General features: G+C 39.4%; 1 protein-coding gene across 2 annotated transcripts in view; it reads right to left on the bottom strand.

Annotated features, from left to right (window-relative positions):
• NDC1 (NDC1 transmembrane nucleoporin) overlaps positions 1 to 13,368 on the bottom strand; it is a 56,492-nt gene that overhangs the window by 19,108 nt on the left and 24,016 nt on the right. For both annotated transcript variants that reach the window (XM_081485213.1, XM_081485214.1), the window contains exons 11-16: positions 11,512 to 11,670; positions 6,746 to 6,991; positions 6,537 to 6,652; positions 4,332 to 4,382; positions 1,052 to 1,115; positions 228 to 328 (exon numbers count right to left, since the gene is read on the bottom strand). In XM_081485213.1, the coding sequence (XP_081341339.1) occupies positions 228 to 328; positions 1,052 to 1,115; positions 4,332 to 4,382; positions 6,537 to 6,652; positions 6,746 to 6,991; positions 11,512 to 11,670 (737 nt within the window). The remainder of the gene's footprint in view (positions 1 to 227; positions 329 to 1,051; positions 1,116 to 4,331; positions 4,383 to 6,536; positions 6,653 to 6,745; positions 6,992 to 11,511; positions 11,671 to 13,368) is intronic.

Raw genomic sequence — 13,368 nt, 5'->3', positions numbered from 1 at the left:
TTAATATACCTTCTCTGTTATAATAAAATTAACACTTATAAATGAAATAAAAGTCTGTCTTCCTAGTCTGTCTTAGATTGTAAGTACCTGACAGTGAGAACAGTACCATTATTTTGACTTCCAACATGTTTTTTGTTACTCAATGTGAAATGTAAGAAACAAACTGAAAAAGCTAGGCAGGAGGAGAAGACAGGACCTCCACTTCCACCCAACCATGTATTGCCTACCTCTTGCAGCGTCAACAAAGTATTAAGAATAGCTGGTAGTGTGGTCTGGACTACGCCAAATCTATCTTCTGTAAATGATGCTGCTACTAAGTGAGAAAGACCTCGAGGGGAAAAGAAGAAACAAGTTAAAAGTGAATCAAAATTAGCCAAATCCATTTGCAATACATCTATTTGAGGAAGAATTAATAGTCTGAATGTATAAAAGTCTACATAAAAAAGGGAGTAATACAATAGAAAAAGAGGCAAAAGGGATGGAAAAGGTGCTCAACTGCAATAGTCTTAAATAAGATGAGTCTGACTTACGTTCTAATAGAAAAAAGTTTTTTTAAATAATACTGTGTTTGGCAGTAATAAAGGCTAAGAAAACAAAGCCTGATAAGGGGACAAAGTAAGGATACTTTTCATAGGGTGGTCAGGCAAGGCCTCTCTGAGGAAGTATCATTTAAACATTGAGAGGGTGGTATCTGTAAGATGAAAAGAAATAGTTCTTCAACAACTAAACCTAAGCTAAATATGTTTAAATATATTAAGCCAGTTACATCAACATAAAGTTATGGTTAAAAAGACAATCTATTAATTGCAATTTTTTTGAGTAGAGAAAGAGATGCAAGAACCCCAGGCTCAGTTTCTCCACTTATATACAAGGAAAATCTCTAAATCAAAATAAACCTAAATAAGAAAAATTTATCTGTATAAAACAAACACATAAAAATGTATCTGAAAATTCAAAGATTGAGATCAAAGTCCAGAATTGATCTTTCATTAAATAGCTCAATATTTAACGAATAGATAAATCATTGCTGCAGCCCACTGAGACTACTTACCTTCTAATGCCCAAATATGCATTTGGGCATCTGAAAACACAGCCTGAATGGAGGCCTCTGGGTGCTGAAATATGACAAAAACATTTAAGTCAGTTGCCCAGAAATGATCATTTCATCTAATCAATCATGTAGACTAAAATAATAAAAAATTCACAGCTACCTCTTAAGAGCTAAGACCTGAAATTCTTACACATTATGATTTAACTGCAATAAAGCATTCTGCTACAGCTTACTGTGTGACCCCTGCCAAGTATCTAAATCTCTAGGTGCCTCAGTTTCTCACTTAAAATAAGTTATATTCCCTCAACCCACCTCAGAGGATTAACATAGAGATCATTCAAGAGAATGACCGCATGCATGCTCAGTTGCTCAGTCGTGTCCAACTCTTTGCGACTTCAGGGAGTGTAGCCCACCAGGCTCCTCTGTCCATGGGATATTCTAGGCAAGAATACTGGAGTGGGTTGCCATTTCCTTCTCCAAGGGATTGAACTCGCGTCACCTGCATTGCAGGCAGATTCTTTACCACTGAGCCCCCAAGGAAGCCCAAAGAGAATGGTTACTAATGCTTTAAAACAAAAAAAAAAAGTATTGCCTAAGTAAGCACATACTACCTCTCCTAAAGTGTCTACCCTCAACCCCACTACAAAGAAAAACCACCCAATAGTCTTTAATACAGCAAGGTATTGCGATGTGGAACAACAACTGGCCTGTGTAAGTGGCTATCGTAATACAGCCAATGAAGCCCATTCACAACAATAGCATGTTACATTTCCCAAGGTTAAGCAGTGGTGTCTACAACTCCTTATCACACAGCAGATCCACCTGCAAAATCAGAATCTAAGGGAGCCATTCACTTCCAAGAAAAAAGGAGATCTCATTCAGCTTCTGCTCTGCCACTTACTGGCTATGTGCCCTCAGGCTAGCTACTTGACCCCTCTGAGCCTCAAAAAAGACACCACAGGAATGCTGTCAGAATTAAATGAGGGGACAGTTTTTCCAGTAGTCATGTACAGATGTCAGGGCTGGACCATAAAGAAGGCTGAGCATCAAAGAACTGATGCTTTTGAAATTGTAGTGCTAGAGAAGACTCTTGAGAGTCCCTTGGATAGCAAGGAGATCAAACCAGTCAACCCTAAAAACTCAACCCTGAGTATTCACTGGAAGAACTGATGTTGAAGCTCCAATACTTTGGCCACCTGATGCTAAGAGTCAACTCACTGGTAAAGACCCTGATGCTGGGAAAGATTGAGGGCAGGAGAAGTGTGTGATAGAGGATGAGATGGTTGGATGGCATCACCAACTCAATGGATATGAATTTGAGCAAACTCCGGAAGAAAGTGAAGGACATGGAAGCCTGGCATGCTGCAATCCATGGGGGTGGCAAAGAGTCAGACACAACTTAGCGACTGAACAAGTGAAAGGAGGATGGCACTCAAAAGACAAAAGGTAAGTTTTCTTCCTATCCTTCTGAAACAAAGCTGAAATAGAACTTCAGACAACTCCTCTTTCTCTTGGTAGAAGACGAGACACCTTTCTCAGGGGTCTGATGGTTTTCCCAGGACTCTAATGGAGAGCCTAGAGATTATTTCTGGCAAACATTCTTGCTGCTGCTGCTAAGTCACGTCAGTCATATCCGACTCTGTGCGACCCCATAGCCGGCAGCCCGCCAGGCTCCGCCGTCCCTGGGATTCTCCAGGCAAGAACACTGGAGTGGGTTGCCATTTCCTTCTCCAATGCATGAAAGTGAAAAGTGAAAGTGAAGTCACTCAGTCGTGTTCGACTCTTTGCGACCCCATGGACCGCAGCCTACCAGGCTCCTCCGTCCATGGGATTTTCCAGGCAAGAGTACTGGAGTGGGATGCCACTGCCTTCTCTGAACATTCTTGCTAGTTGCATGGATATTCCCTGCTACCACAGTTAAAAAGTTTCAAGAACTTGAAAGGATTCTTTGTTGTATGTATTTATATTCTACCAGAGTTACTCAGATCTGTCTCCCAACTAGAGTAGGATCCTCAAAGAATAAAATGAGGAATACAGGCCAATACAGACTTTCACTTAAAGGCATTAATACGAGTGCACTATTAGTTAATAATGCAGTATCTGCAAAAAAAAAAAAAAGAGAAGCTAGATTAAAATAATTAAAACAAAAATTCTTTCCCCTACACATGGGCAAAGGTTTTCCTCATCAAAGGATTAACTGACACACAACAGCTATAGCAGTGAAAACAGGAATGAATCTTTAGCTTCAACCTCTGAGATTTACTCTCCTACAGCAGCTGGGGCAGCTGAGAGACAAGCTGTAAAGTCATTTAGTTTGTGGCCTAAATTACCACCTTAATCCAACACCAGTTTAACACCCGCAGCCTAACCCAGTTATCTCTCTTCTGAACACCAAACTGGCCACAACGATGTCAGCAGGACAATGAGCCATGAAGGATCGCCATGGATTTGCTCACTTTGCAGGAAGGGGCCACATCTTGGCACAAAGCTGCCTGCAGCCAAGAGACCCAGAAGGCCACTAGAGCCCAGCCTTGGGAAGTCACTGATGGGAGATGTGTGTCTAGGTCAGGTACTGTACAAAGGGAGGTTTAGTGAAGCATGATGCCAAGCTGTTTGGCTTGCTAGGATCAAGCTAAATATTAAGGAGTCTAATTGCAGCCATGAAATTAAAAGACGCTTACTCCTTGGAAGGAAAGGAATTACCAACCTAGACAGCATATTAAAAAGCAGAGACATTACTTTGTCAACAAAGGTCCGTCTAGTCAAGGCTGTGGTTTTTCCAGGAGTCATGTATGGATGTGAGAGTTGGACTATAAAGAAAGCTGAGTGCCGAAGAATTGATGCTTTTGAACTGTGGTGTTGGAGAAGATTCTTGAGAGTCCCTTGGACTGCAAGGAGACCAACCAGTCCATCCTAAAGGAGATCAGTCATGGGTGTTCATTGGAAGGAGTGATGTTGAAGCTAAAACTCCTATACTTTGGCCACCTGATGCGTAGAGCTGACTCATCTGAAAAGACCCTGATGCTGGGAAAGACTGAGGGCAGGAGGAGAAGGGGACAACAGAGGATGAGGTGGGTGGATGGCATCACTGCCTCAATGGACATGGGTTTGGGTGAACTCCGGCAGCTGGTGATGGACAGGGAGGCCTGGCGTGCTGCAGTTCATGAGGTCGCAGAGTCGGACATGACTGAGCGACTGAACTGAACTAATCCTATTTGCTACTTCATTTCTTATTTTTTCCTCTCCCCTCACTCCCAATGTTATAACTACATATTCTTACCTTACTGAAAAAATACATTATCAGCACTCGTTTTGATAGGAAATTCTTAAGCTGAGATGGAAAAAAAGGGAAGAATTACCACACGAACAGTTCAATTCTACTCAAATATAATATTACACATTTCCAAGTTCTTCTGGACACTAACTTAAATGAAACACATCACACTTTACAAAGAAAGGTAAGGCAAACCACATAAGTAAATACCTTTGTACTATAAATTGGATAACCAAGACAGGCTGTCTAATCTAAACTGCACTCCCATGTACACATGTCCAGCCCTCAAATTAGAGCCCTGTCATAATCAAAAAGTAGTTCTGGTGATATTTCCTAAAACCATATTCTTTCTCAATTCTCTACAACTGTCCTACCCTTTAACCTCTTAATATTAATGCCAAAAAAGAGCATGTTTCCTCTACCAAAAAAACAAAAAGATCTTCAGACAGAAGTGGTTTTCTACTAGTTGACATTTACAAGGAAAATAATTTTCTCAGTATTAAGTTAAAAGCTACATAACCCAACTGACTTGAAAGTAAATTCATGACATAGCAGTACTTACACACATAGAGCCATAGGTGATGCTGAAGTTTTATAAAATGCCTTCAGTTCTGCCCTATTAACTGAGCATTCTATCAACAAACATGTTGTTATTTCTCCCATCTTAAAAAATAAAACCCTTCCCTGACCTCTCAACTTCCCCCAGCTATTAGCCCATTTCTCTGGTCCCCTTACAGTCAACCTCCTTGAAAGATTTAGCTTCTCTGTGTCTTCCAATTCCTCTCCCAGTCTCTCTGGTACCCATGCCAGTCAGGTGTTCGTTGCTACTACTCCACCCAATAGCTCTTGTCAAGGACTCAATGACCTCCACATTCCTAGCACACCAGTTCATTCTTAGTTTGAACCTTATGCTTCTTTTCAGACACAGCAGCATCTTTTCTTTTCAGCAGCATCTGACACTTCTGTCTGAAACACCCTTTTCTTGGTTCTTTTTCACCTTAAGGGTGCTCAGCCTCCTTTGCTATTCCTCCTCATCTCCCAGACTTTGTCATCAAAAGGTTCCAGTTTTTGCCTCTCTTTTCTTCTATATCTACGCTCTCCAAAAGTTTTCATGGAGTCTCATGGCTTTCATGCTCTGATTACTTCCAAAATTTCAATTCTAACCTGGACTTTCCCCTAGATTCCAGATACATATCTAGTATCTTATTCAGTATTTTCACTGGATTGTCTAGTATCTCAAAATTGTTATGTCTAAAATCAGACTCATGATTTCCCTACCTCGTCTCTATCAAACTCTTTTCCAGAATCATCAGTAAATTGCAATTCAATAAACTGCAACTACATTGTTTCAGATCCTTGGGCCAAAAGCTTCAGAATCAACACTGGTTCTTTCACACCACAACTAAACCATAAGCAAATCCTATCATACCTATCTTCAAAATACACCCCGACTTTGATCACATTTTACAGTCTCCACCACCACCACTCAGGTCACAGATACCATCATCAGGTCACCAGATTACTTTAACAGCTTTACTACTGTCTCTCTGCTTCCACTCCTGCCCCCCGAGGATCTAGTCTCAACACAGCAGTACTTTCAAAATGTAAGGTTACATCATGTCATTCTTGTAGGTAAAACCATGCAGTAGTCATCCATCTCATTCAGAGAAAATTTCAGTCTTTACAACAGCTAATAAGCCTGACAAGCTGCTCCAGGTGCCTGCTACCTCATCTCACCACCCAGAACTATGATACCCGTACTTGCTCAGCTATCTGCCCTCACTAGAACGTAAACATACAGTCAGGGACTTTTGTTTGCTGTTTTCCCAGTATCTAAAAACACACCCAGTGTATATGAAGAAGTCAATAAATATCTCTTAAATGAAAGGATTCACAGATCAAAGGCATTGCATTAGGTTAAGCCATATGAACTTGTAATTTGTATAACTAGTAATTTCATATGGGTCAATTTAATACATGCTGCAGCTGCTGCTAAGTCGCTTCAGTAGTGTCGGACTCATAGAGACCCCATGGACTGTAGCCATGGGATGTTCCAGGCAAGAGTACTGGAGTGGGTTGCCATTGCCTTCCCCGATTTAATACATGAAGCATCCCCAAAGTTCTATTTATTCCTGATGGCTTACTTATGTGAGATCCTTGATGTTCTCAATGCTATATGTAAATACAAACCCTATACCCATATCATCCTACCTGTTCACGTTTATTCTGAATCCATGAATAAATCACATTGGGCTGTCTCACTGTCTTACCCTCAGCACTAACAGAGGTAGATGGAGAAAGATTAGAAAATTCAGTCATTTGCTGATCTACAAAAAAAAAAAACAAGTAGGCAAAAACTTAGGCTATATGATTTTCTGAAACTATGACATTTCAAATTTTAGAAAATAAACGGTCCTCACCAGAAGCTGAAGTCCATAATCTTGGCCCTCTTCTTGTGAGCTGAGGACTTTGAGGTGACCCACAGCTTGTGTTTACATCAAAAATTCCAGCCATCCGGTTCACTACACTAGAGCCAAATGGGGTGGCCAGGGGACTTGCAACATCAGGTGTAGATAATTTTGAGGAGAACAGTGATGTCTTAATTAATGATGGCATTGAAGGCCGAGGCATCTGGCTAGATTTGGGGGTCTGAAATGCAGTTTCTTCTGTAAAAGAACAGATCCAGTGCTGAGAAGAGGCAATCTGATCAAAGTAGGCCAGAGTGGAGGTTCTCAAATTTTACACATCTCAATTCTTTGCTTAACTCATTTAACCAAGGCTCAGTAGATTGTTTCCATCTAGGTTTACAATTTCAACACCCAGATTTTACTACTGCAACTTGGTGACCACTTAAGGAGCTTTATACATCTTTTTCTGTCAGACTGGTTCAGCCTCTCTTGGTTTTTTACCCTAAACAGATATCTTCATCTTCAAGGTCAATTTCTCCAACTCTAAGCTGCACTGAACAAACTTATATTTTATATTTTATTCTTAAATGGCAACAACTTTATTGCATTAGTATATGCCCTAGTTCACTGTATATTCTTACTGTAACCATTACTTGGCTAAATCAAATCTATAGTGTGAAAATGTACAGAGAGCTAACCTTATCCCATTTTCCACAGAGTTCTTTCAAGTTAACAAAAGTCACACCAGTGATTAACTTGTCCAGGATATCTACACATCTGTTCTATAAACAGCATCTTCAAAAATTATAACTCTACCAATTACAGAGTCTCTTGTACAAAACTAACATCTTTCTGCCACTCCAGCACAAAGCACAAAGACAATAAATTATACTAGTATTCTATCTTTTTAATAAAACTGGCATAAGACACTAAACATTTATAAGTACCAAATTTTCACTACATGATTTTTTAAGGGTAAACGACAATAAGAAATAGCTAAAGAATCAATTTAAAAATTAAAGCTGGTGGGGGTTTTTGTTTTTTAATATTTTTTTAAAAATTATATTTATTTATTTGACTTTGCCAAGTCTTAGTTCCCACACTCAGGATCTTTGATCTTCGTTGCAGCATGTGGGATCTACTTTCCCACCCTCAGGATCTTTGATCTTCATTGCAGCATGTGGGATCTACTTCCCCAACCAGGGATTGAACCCGGGTCCCCTGAATTGGGAGCACAGTCCTAGTCACTGGACCACCAGGGAAGTCCCAAGATCAGTGCTTTTAAGTTTTGTAATTATTCCTCAAATTAAAGGCAAATTCTGATTGATGGGATATGACAACAATTTAAAGTAATGACTTGATGGGATATGACAACAATTTAAAGTAATGACTAATCCATATTTACTCAGACCCAGGATCCCCCCAACTCAGAACTACAATGATCTTTCTAAAATGCTAATTTAATGAAACTATAACTATTCAAATTCTCTAATGGCTCCACATCTTTACAGGACCAACTTTAAACTCCTCCTTTCATTATGAAGCATCATCCTACTCATTCAGACTTCCTTTTAATAGTTACACTGTCTTGTCATCGTTTGTGTGCCTCACACTAAAAGGTCAGGCCCAAGAATGTTTCTGCATCTTTGATTCTGTGGTAGTGCTTAGTATATGGGAGTCATTCAATAAATACTTGTTGAATAAATAAACACTAATCTGAATGTTGACAACATCTGAAACACAGTAGAATCTTCTAAAATCTGACATCCATGAGCTTAGCTAAATCACTTTTCTTCTGCAATCTCTTTGTTTGCGGTCTTATGAAGCCAGAAGAATAATGAAATGAAAGTCAGAGATATGTTTCCTTTGGCCCATATAGTGATTTTTTACATATCAAGATTAGTTGTCAATTTTTAAAAAGTGATAGATTTCCCCAAAAACTTCTTCAGCTGTCTCTTTAAAAGAAAAAGACCAGAAGTTCAGATTGTTGTTGTTGTTCAGTCGCTAAGTCCTATCTAACTCTTTGCAACCCCATGGACTGCAGTACACCAGGGTTCCCTGTCCATTACCATCTCCCAGAGTTTGCTCAAACACATGACCATTGAGTCAGTGATGCCATCCAACCATCTCATCCTCTGTTGTCCCCTTCTCCCCTGCCTTCAATCTTTCCCAGCATCAGGGTCTTTTCCAATGAGTCGGCTCTTCAAATCAGGTGGCCAAACTATTGGAGCTTCAGCATCAGTCCTTCCAATGAATATTCAGGATTGATTTCCTTTAGGAAATTGACTGGTGTGATCTCCATGTTGTCTAAGGGACTCTCAAGAGTCTTCTCCAACACCACAGTTCAAAAGCATCAATTCTTCAGCGCTCAGCCTTCTTTATGGTTCAACTCTCACATCCATACATGACCACTGGAAAAACCATAGATTTGACTATAAGGACCTCTGTTGGCAAATTAATGTCTCTGCTTTTTAATATGTTATGTTTGTCATACCTTTTCTTCCAAGGAGCGAGCGTCTTTTAATTTCATGGCTGCAATCACCATCTGCAATGATATTGGAGCCCAAGAAAATAAAGTCTGTCACTGTTTCCGTTGTTTCCCCATCTATTTGCCATGAAGTGATGGGACCGGATGTCATGATCTTAGTTTTTTGAATGTTGAGTTTTAAGCCAGCTTTTTCACTCTCCTCTTTCACCTTCATCAAGTGGCTCTTTAATTCCTCTTCACTCTCTGCCATAAGAGTGGTGTCATCAGCATATCTGAGGTTATTGATATTTCTCTCAGCAATATTGATTCCAGCTTGTGCTTTATCCAGCCTGGCATTTCAAATGATGTACTCTGCACATAAGTTAAATAAGCAGAGTGACAATATACAGCCTTGACGTACTCCTTTCCTAATTTGGAACCAGTTTATTGTTCCTAGTTCTAACTGCTGCTTCTTGACCCACATCCAGATTACTCAGGAGACAGGTAAGGTGGTCCAGTATTCCCATCTCTTTAAGAATTTTCCAGTTTGTTGTGATCCACACAGTCAAAGGCTTTAGAATAGTCAATGAAACAGAAGTAGATGTTTTTCTGGAATTCTCATGCTTTTTCTGTGATCCAGCAGATCTTGGCAATTTGATCTCTGGTTCCTCTGCCTTTTCTAAACCCAACATGTATATCTGGAAGTTCTTGATTCACATACTGTTGAAGCCTAGCTTGAAGGATTTTGAGTATTACCTTGCTAGCATGTGAAATGAGTGCAATTATGCGGTAGTTTGAACATTCTTTGGCATTCTTTCTTTGGGACTGGAATGAAAACTGACCTTTTCCAGTCCTGTGGCCACTGCTGAGTTTTCCAAATTTGCTGGCACATTGAGTGCAGCACTTTCACACCATTTTCTCTTAGGATTTGAAATAGCTCAGCTGGAATTCCATCACCTCCACTAGCTTTGTTCATAGTGATGTTTCCTAAGGCCCACTTGACTTTGCACTCCAGGATGTCTTGCTCTAGATGAGTAATTACACCATCATGGTTATCTGGGCTGTTAAGATTTTTTTTGTATAGTTCTTCTGTATATTCTTGCCACCTCGTCTTAATATCTTCTGCTTCTGTTAGGTCCATACCACTTCTGTCTTTTATCATGCCCATCCTTGCATGAAATGTTCCCTTGATATCTGCAATTTTCCTGAAGAGATCTCTAGTCTTTCCCATTCTACTGTTTTCCTCTATTTCTTTGCACTGTTGACTTAGGAAAGTTTTCTTATCTCTCTTTGTTATTCTGTGGAACTCTGCATTCAGATGGGTATATCTTTCCTTTTCTCCTTTGCCTTTTGCTTCTTTTTTTTTAAATATAAACCTATTTATTTTAATTGGAGGCTAATTACTTTACAATATTGTAGTGGTTTGCCATACATTGACATGAATCCACCACGGGTGTACATGTGTTCCCCAACCTGAACCTCCCTCCCCACTTCTCTTCTTTTCTCAGTTATTTGTAAGGCCTCCTCAGACAATCATTTTGCCTTTTTGCATTTCTTCTTCTTGGGGATGGTTTTGATAACTGCCTCCTGTACAATGTTACAAACCTCCAGTATCAGAATTTCAGATACTGGGCCCAAATTCTCACATGGGAACCATGGATCAAAGCTAACCCATAGTTTTCCATTTCAGATGAAGCCTATGCCCCCAAGTTTACCACGGTCCTCACCCAGCCAGTTCTGCCCGTTTTCTTTAAATGCCTGGCTCCCAAGGCATCAGAACATTAAGTCTTTTTCTCAGTCTTACATTCCTAAGTATCACCTACTTAAGGTGTTTCGTGAAATAGCGTAGGTTCCTCCACCTCTACTTCTTCCTCTCAGCTTTCATCTTTCGAACATTAAGCTACCTTAAAACAATGAATGTGACGCCCCATCCCTAAATCACTGAGTCACTTCAGTTGCTTCTCTCTGGCACTCCAGCAATTTTTTACCTCTGGGATACTGCAACAGAACAGCATCCACTATTACTTGTAAAGATTCACTTGGCTCTGCATTAGCGTAAACGGAAGTCTTCTGTTTAATGACCAACATGTGTTAGTCTTTTTAACACTACCAACACAATGAACTTAATTTTTTCCATCTACAATGATACTCAGGCTGTCTTCTTGGTTCAGTATGATATCCCATATATTGGATCAACTCTGCCTAAAAATATACACTTCACACTTACATACACATCCTTAGATTAACTACTGTTATCTTTCTTAGGAAACAGAATGTAAGTGCTTTCCCCTCTCTTAGTGTAAGGAGTTACCTGGAGAATTTGATTTCTTAGCTTCCACTGGGTACGATGAAGACATCACTCTCCCATTCGTAGCAGCAGCTTCTTGGTAGAGCACAAGTTTCTGAGTCATATCATTTAAAAGATTCAAACACTCTCTTGAAATAGCTGTCCAATTGTGGGGATGTCCACCTAAGAGGTCCAAATACCAGCTTTTAAAATAAAGCTAGTCTTATAGTATCCTCTCAAAATGGGGAAAAACATCAATGAGAAATGCTTATTACACTTTGCAGCAGGGCCCACTTTTCTACTATTAAGCCATTATTTATACTCAAGCCATCTAGTAACAGAAATTCGATAAATATTTGGGTGAAATAATTTTCCTAAAAGTCTACAAAACAAAATTTGCTATTTTACCATTAAAAAAAACAAAAACAAAACAAAACTCTCAAATTGATTGCTAAAATAAAGCCAAACACAGGAACACGATTTGAGTGAAACAGACCCAGGTTACTTCACTAGCAGTACTGAACGGGCCAAAGACTAAGGCACTGACATGTCTAATGAGATGCACCCCATGGCCCCCAGTGACCTCTAAACTGCTGTGGCTGACCTACTGTGTTTCCTTACACTTTCATTTGCAAAAGAGCCCCTATTTGCTATTGTATCTACAGAAGTGACATTATTTGATAGTGATCATACTTTATACTTAGAGGGTTTATGAATCTGCTATCCTATTAATTTAAACTACTGTGATCCACACTCTTAATTGCTTTCTCACTATCTTTTGATTTCTAAAACCTTTATCTCCTATAGCTGTCATGTTAAAAACCAACTGTGCTTCACTGTGTGTTCAGAACAGCAAAGGAATCCACTGAAAACTGGTTTCTCCATCCTGGGTGCCAAATAAATCATTCTCTCTTCACTTAGGTCCCTCCTTAAATCTTTCCCTCCATTTACAACTCAAAAGAGAAATACCAATTAGCCTGAAAACAAACACAATACTTCAACAATAGGCCCAAGGATGTTTTATTCTGCTGTAACTTAGGACCACAAAGGAACTATTTCATGGTTAAATTACATTTTTTTCTGCCAGTTTTGAGATATAATTGACACACAGCATTGTATCAGGTTTAAGGTATATACAGCCTAATGATTTGACTTCCATACATCATGAAATGGTAATCAAAGTAAGTTTAGCGAACATCAATCATCTCTGACAGATACAAATTAAACAAACAGGAAAAAAACCATTTTTCCTTGTGATGAAAACTCTTAGAATTTACACTCAATATCTTTCATATATAATATATAGCAGTGTTAATTATATTTATCATATTGCACATACAACCCTAGTACTTATTTATCTTATAACTGAGAGTTTGTGCTTTTTGATTGCCTTCATCTAATTCTCTCTCCTCCACCCCTCACCTCTGGTAACTACAAATCTGATCTCTATTTCTCTGCCCAGTTAATAATATGTCCTTTGGCAGAGAACAGGCCACCTTGTTACAATTTACTTGAATATCTGGTGTAAACATTTAGTGTATAGGGAATTCTTAAGTAAACCTAAGCCTACCAGAAAAGAATTGCTACAGTTAATTTTCATAGCATCAGCAGTGGATTTTTTTTCATACTGGGAAAGATTGAGGGCAAAAGAAGGGGGCGACAGAGGATGAGACAGTTAGATGGCATCACCAACTCAATGGACATGAGCTTGAGCAAACTCAGGGAGATAGTGAAGGACAGGGAAGCCTGATGTGCTGCAGTTCATGGGGTCACAGAGAGTTGGATACGACTTGGTGACTGAACAACACAAAAGGAGAGGGGTGCTGATCCATTTATATTTTTATATAACTGGATTTTATTACCACGTAGTATGTAACTATA

This window comes from Giraffa tippelskirchi, chromosome 5 (assembly GCF_054371585.1).
Source record: "Giraffa tippelskirchi isolate mGirTip1 chromosome 5, T2T-mGirTip1v1.2.pri, whole genome shotgun sequence".
Classification (NCBI taxonomy): Eukaryota; Metazoa; Chordata; class Mammalia; order Artiodactyla; family Giraffidae; genus Giraffa; species Giraffa tippelskirchi.
The sequence above is the reverse complement of the archived record's forward strand: the minus strand, read 5'-3'. Positions and strand labels throughout refer to the sequence as shown.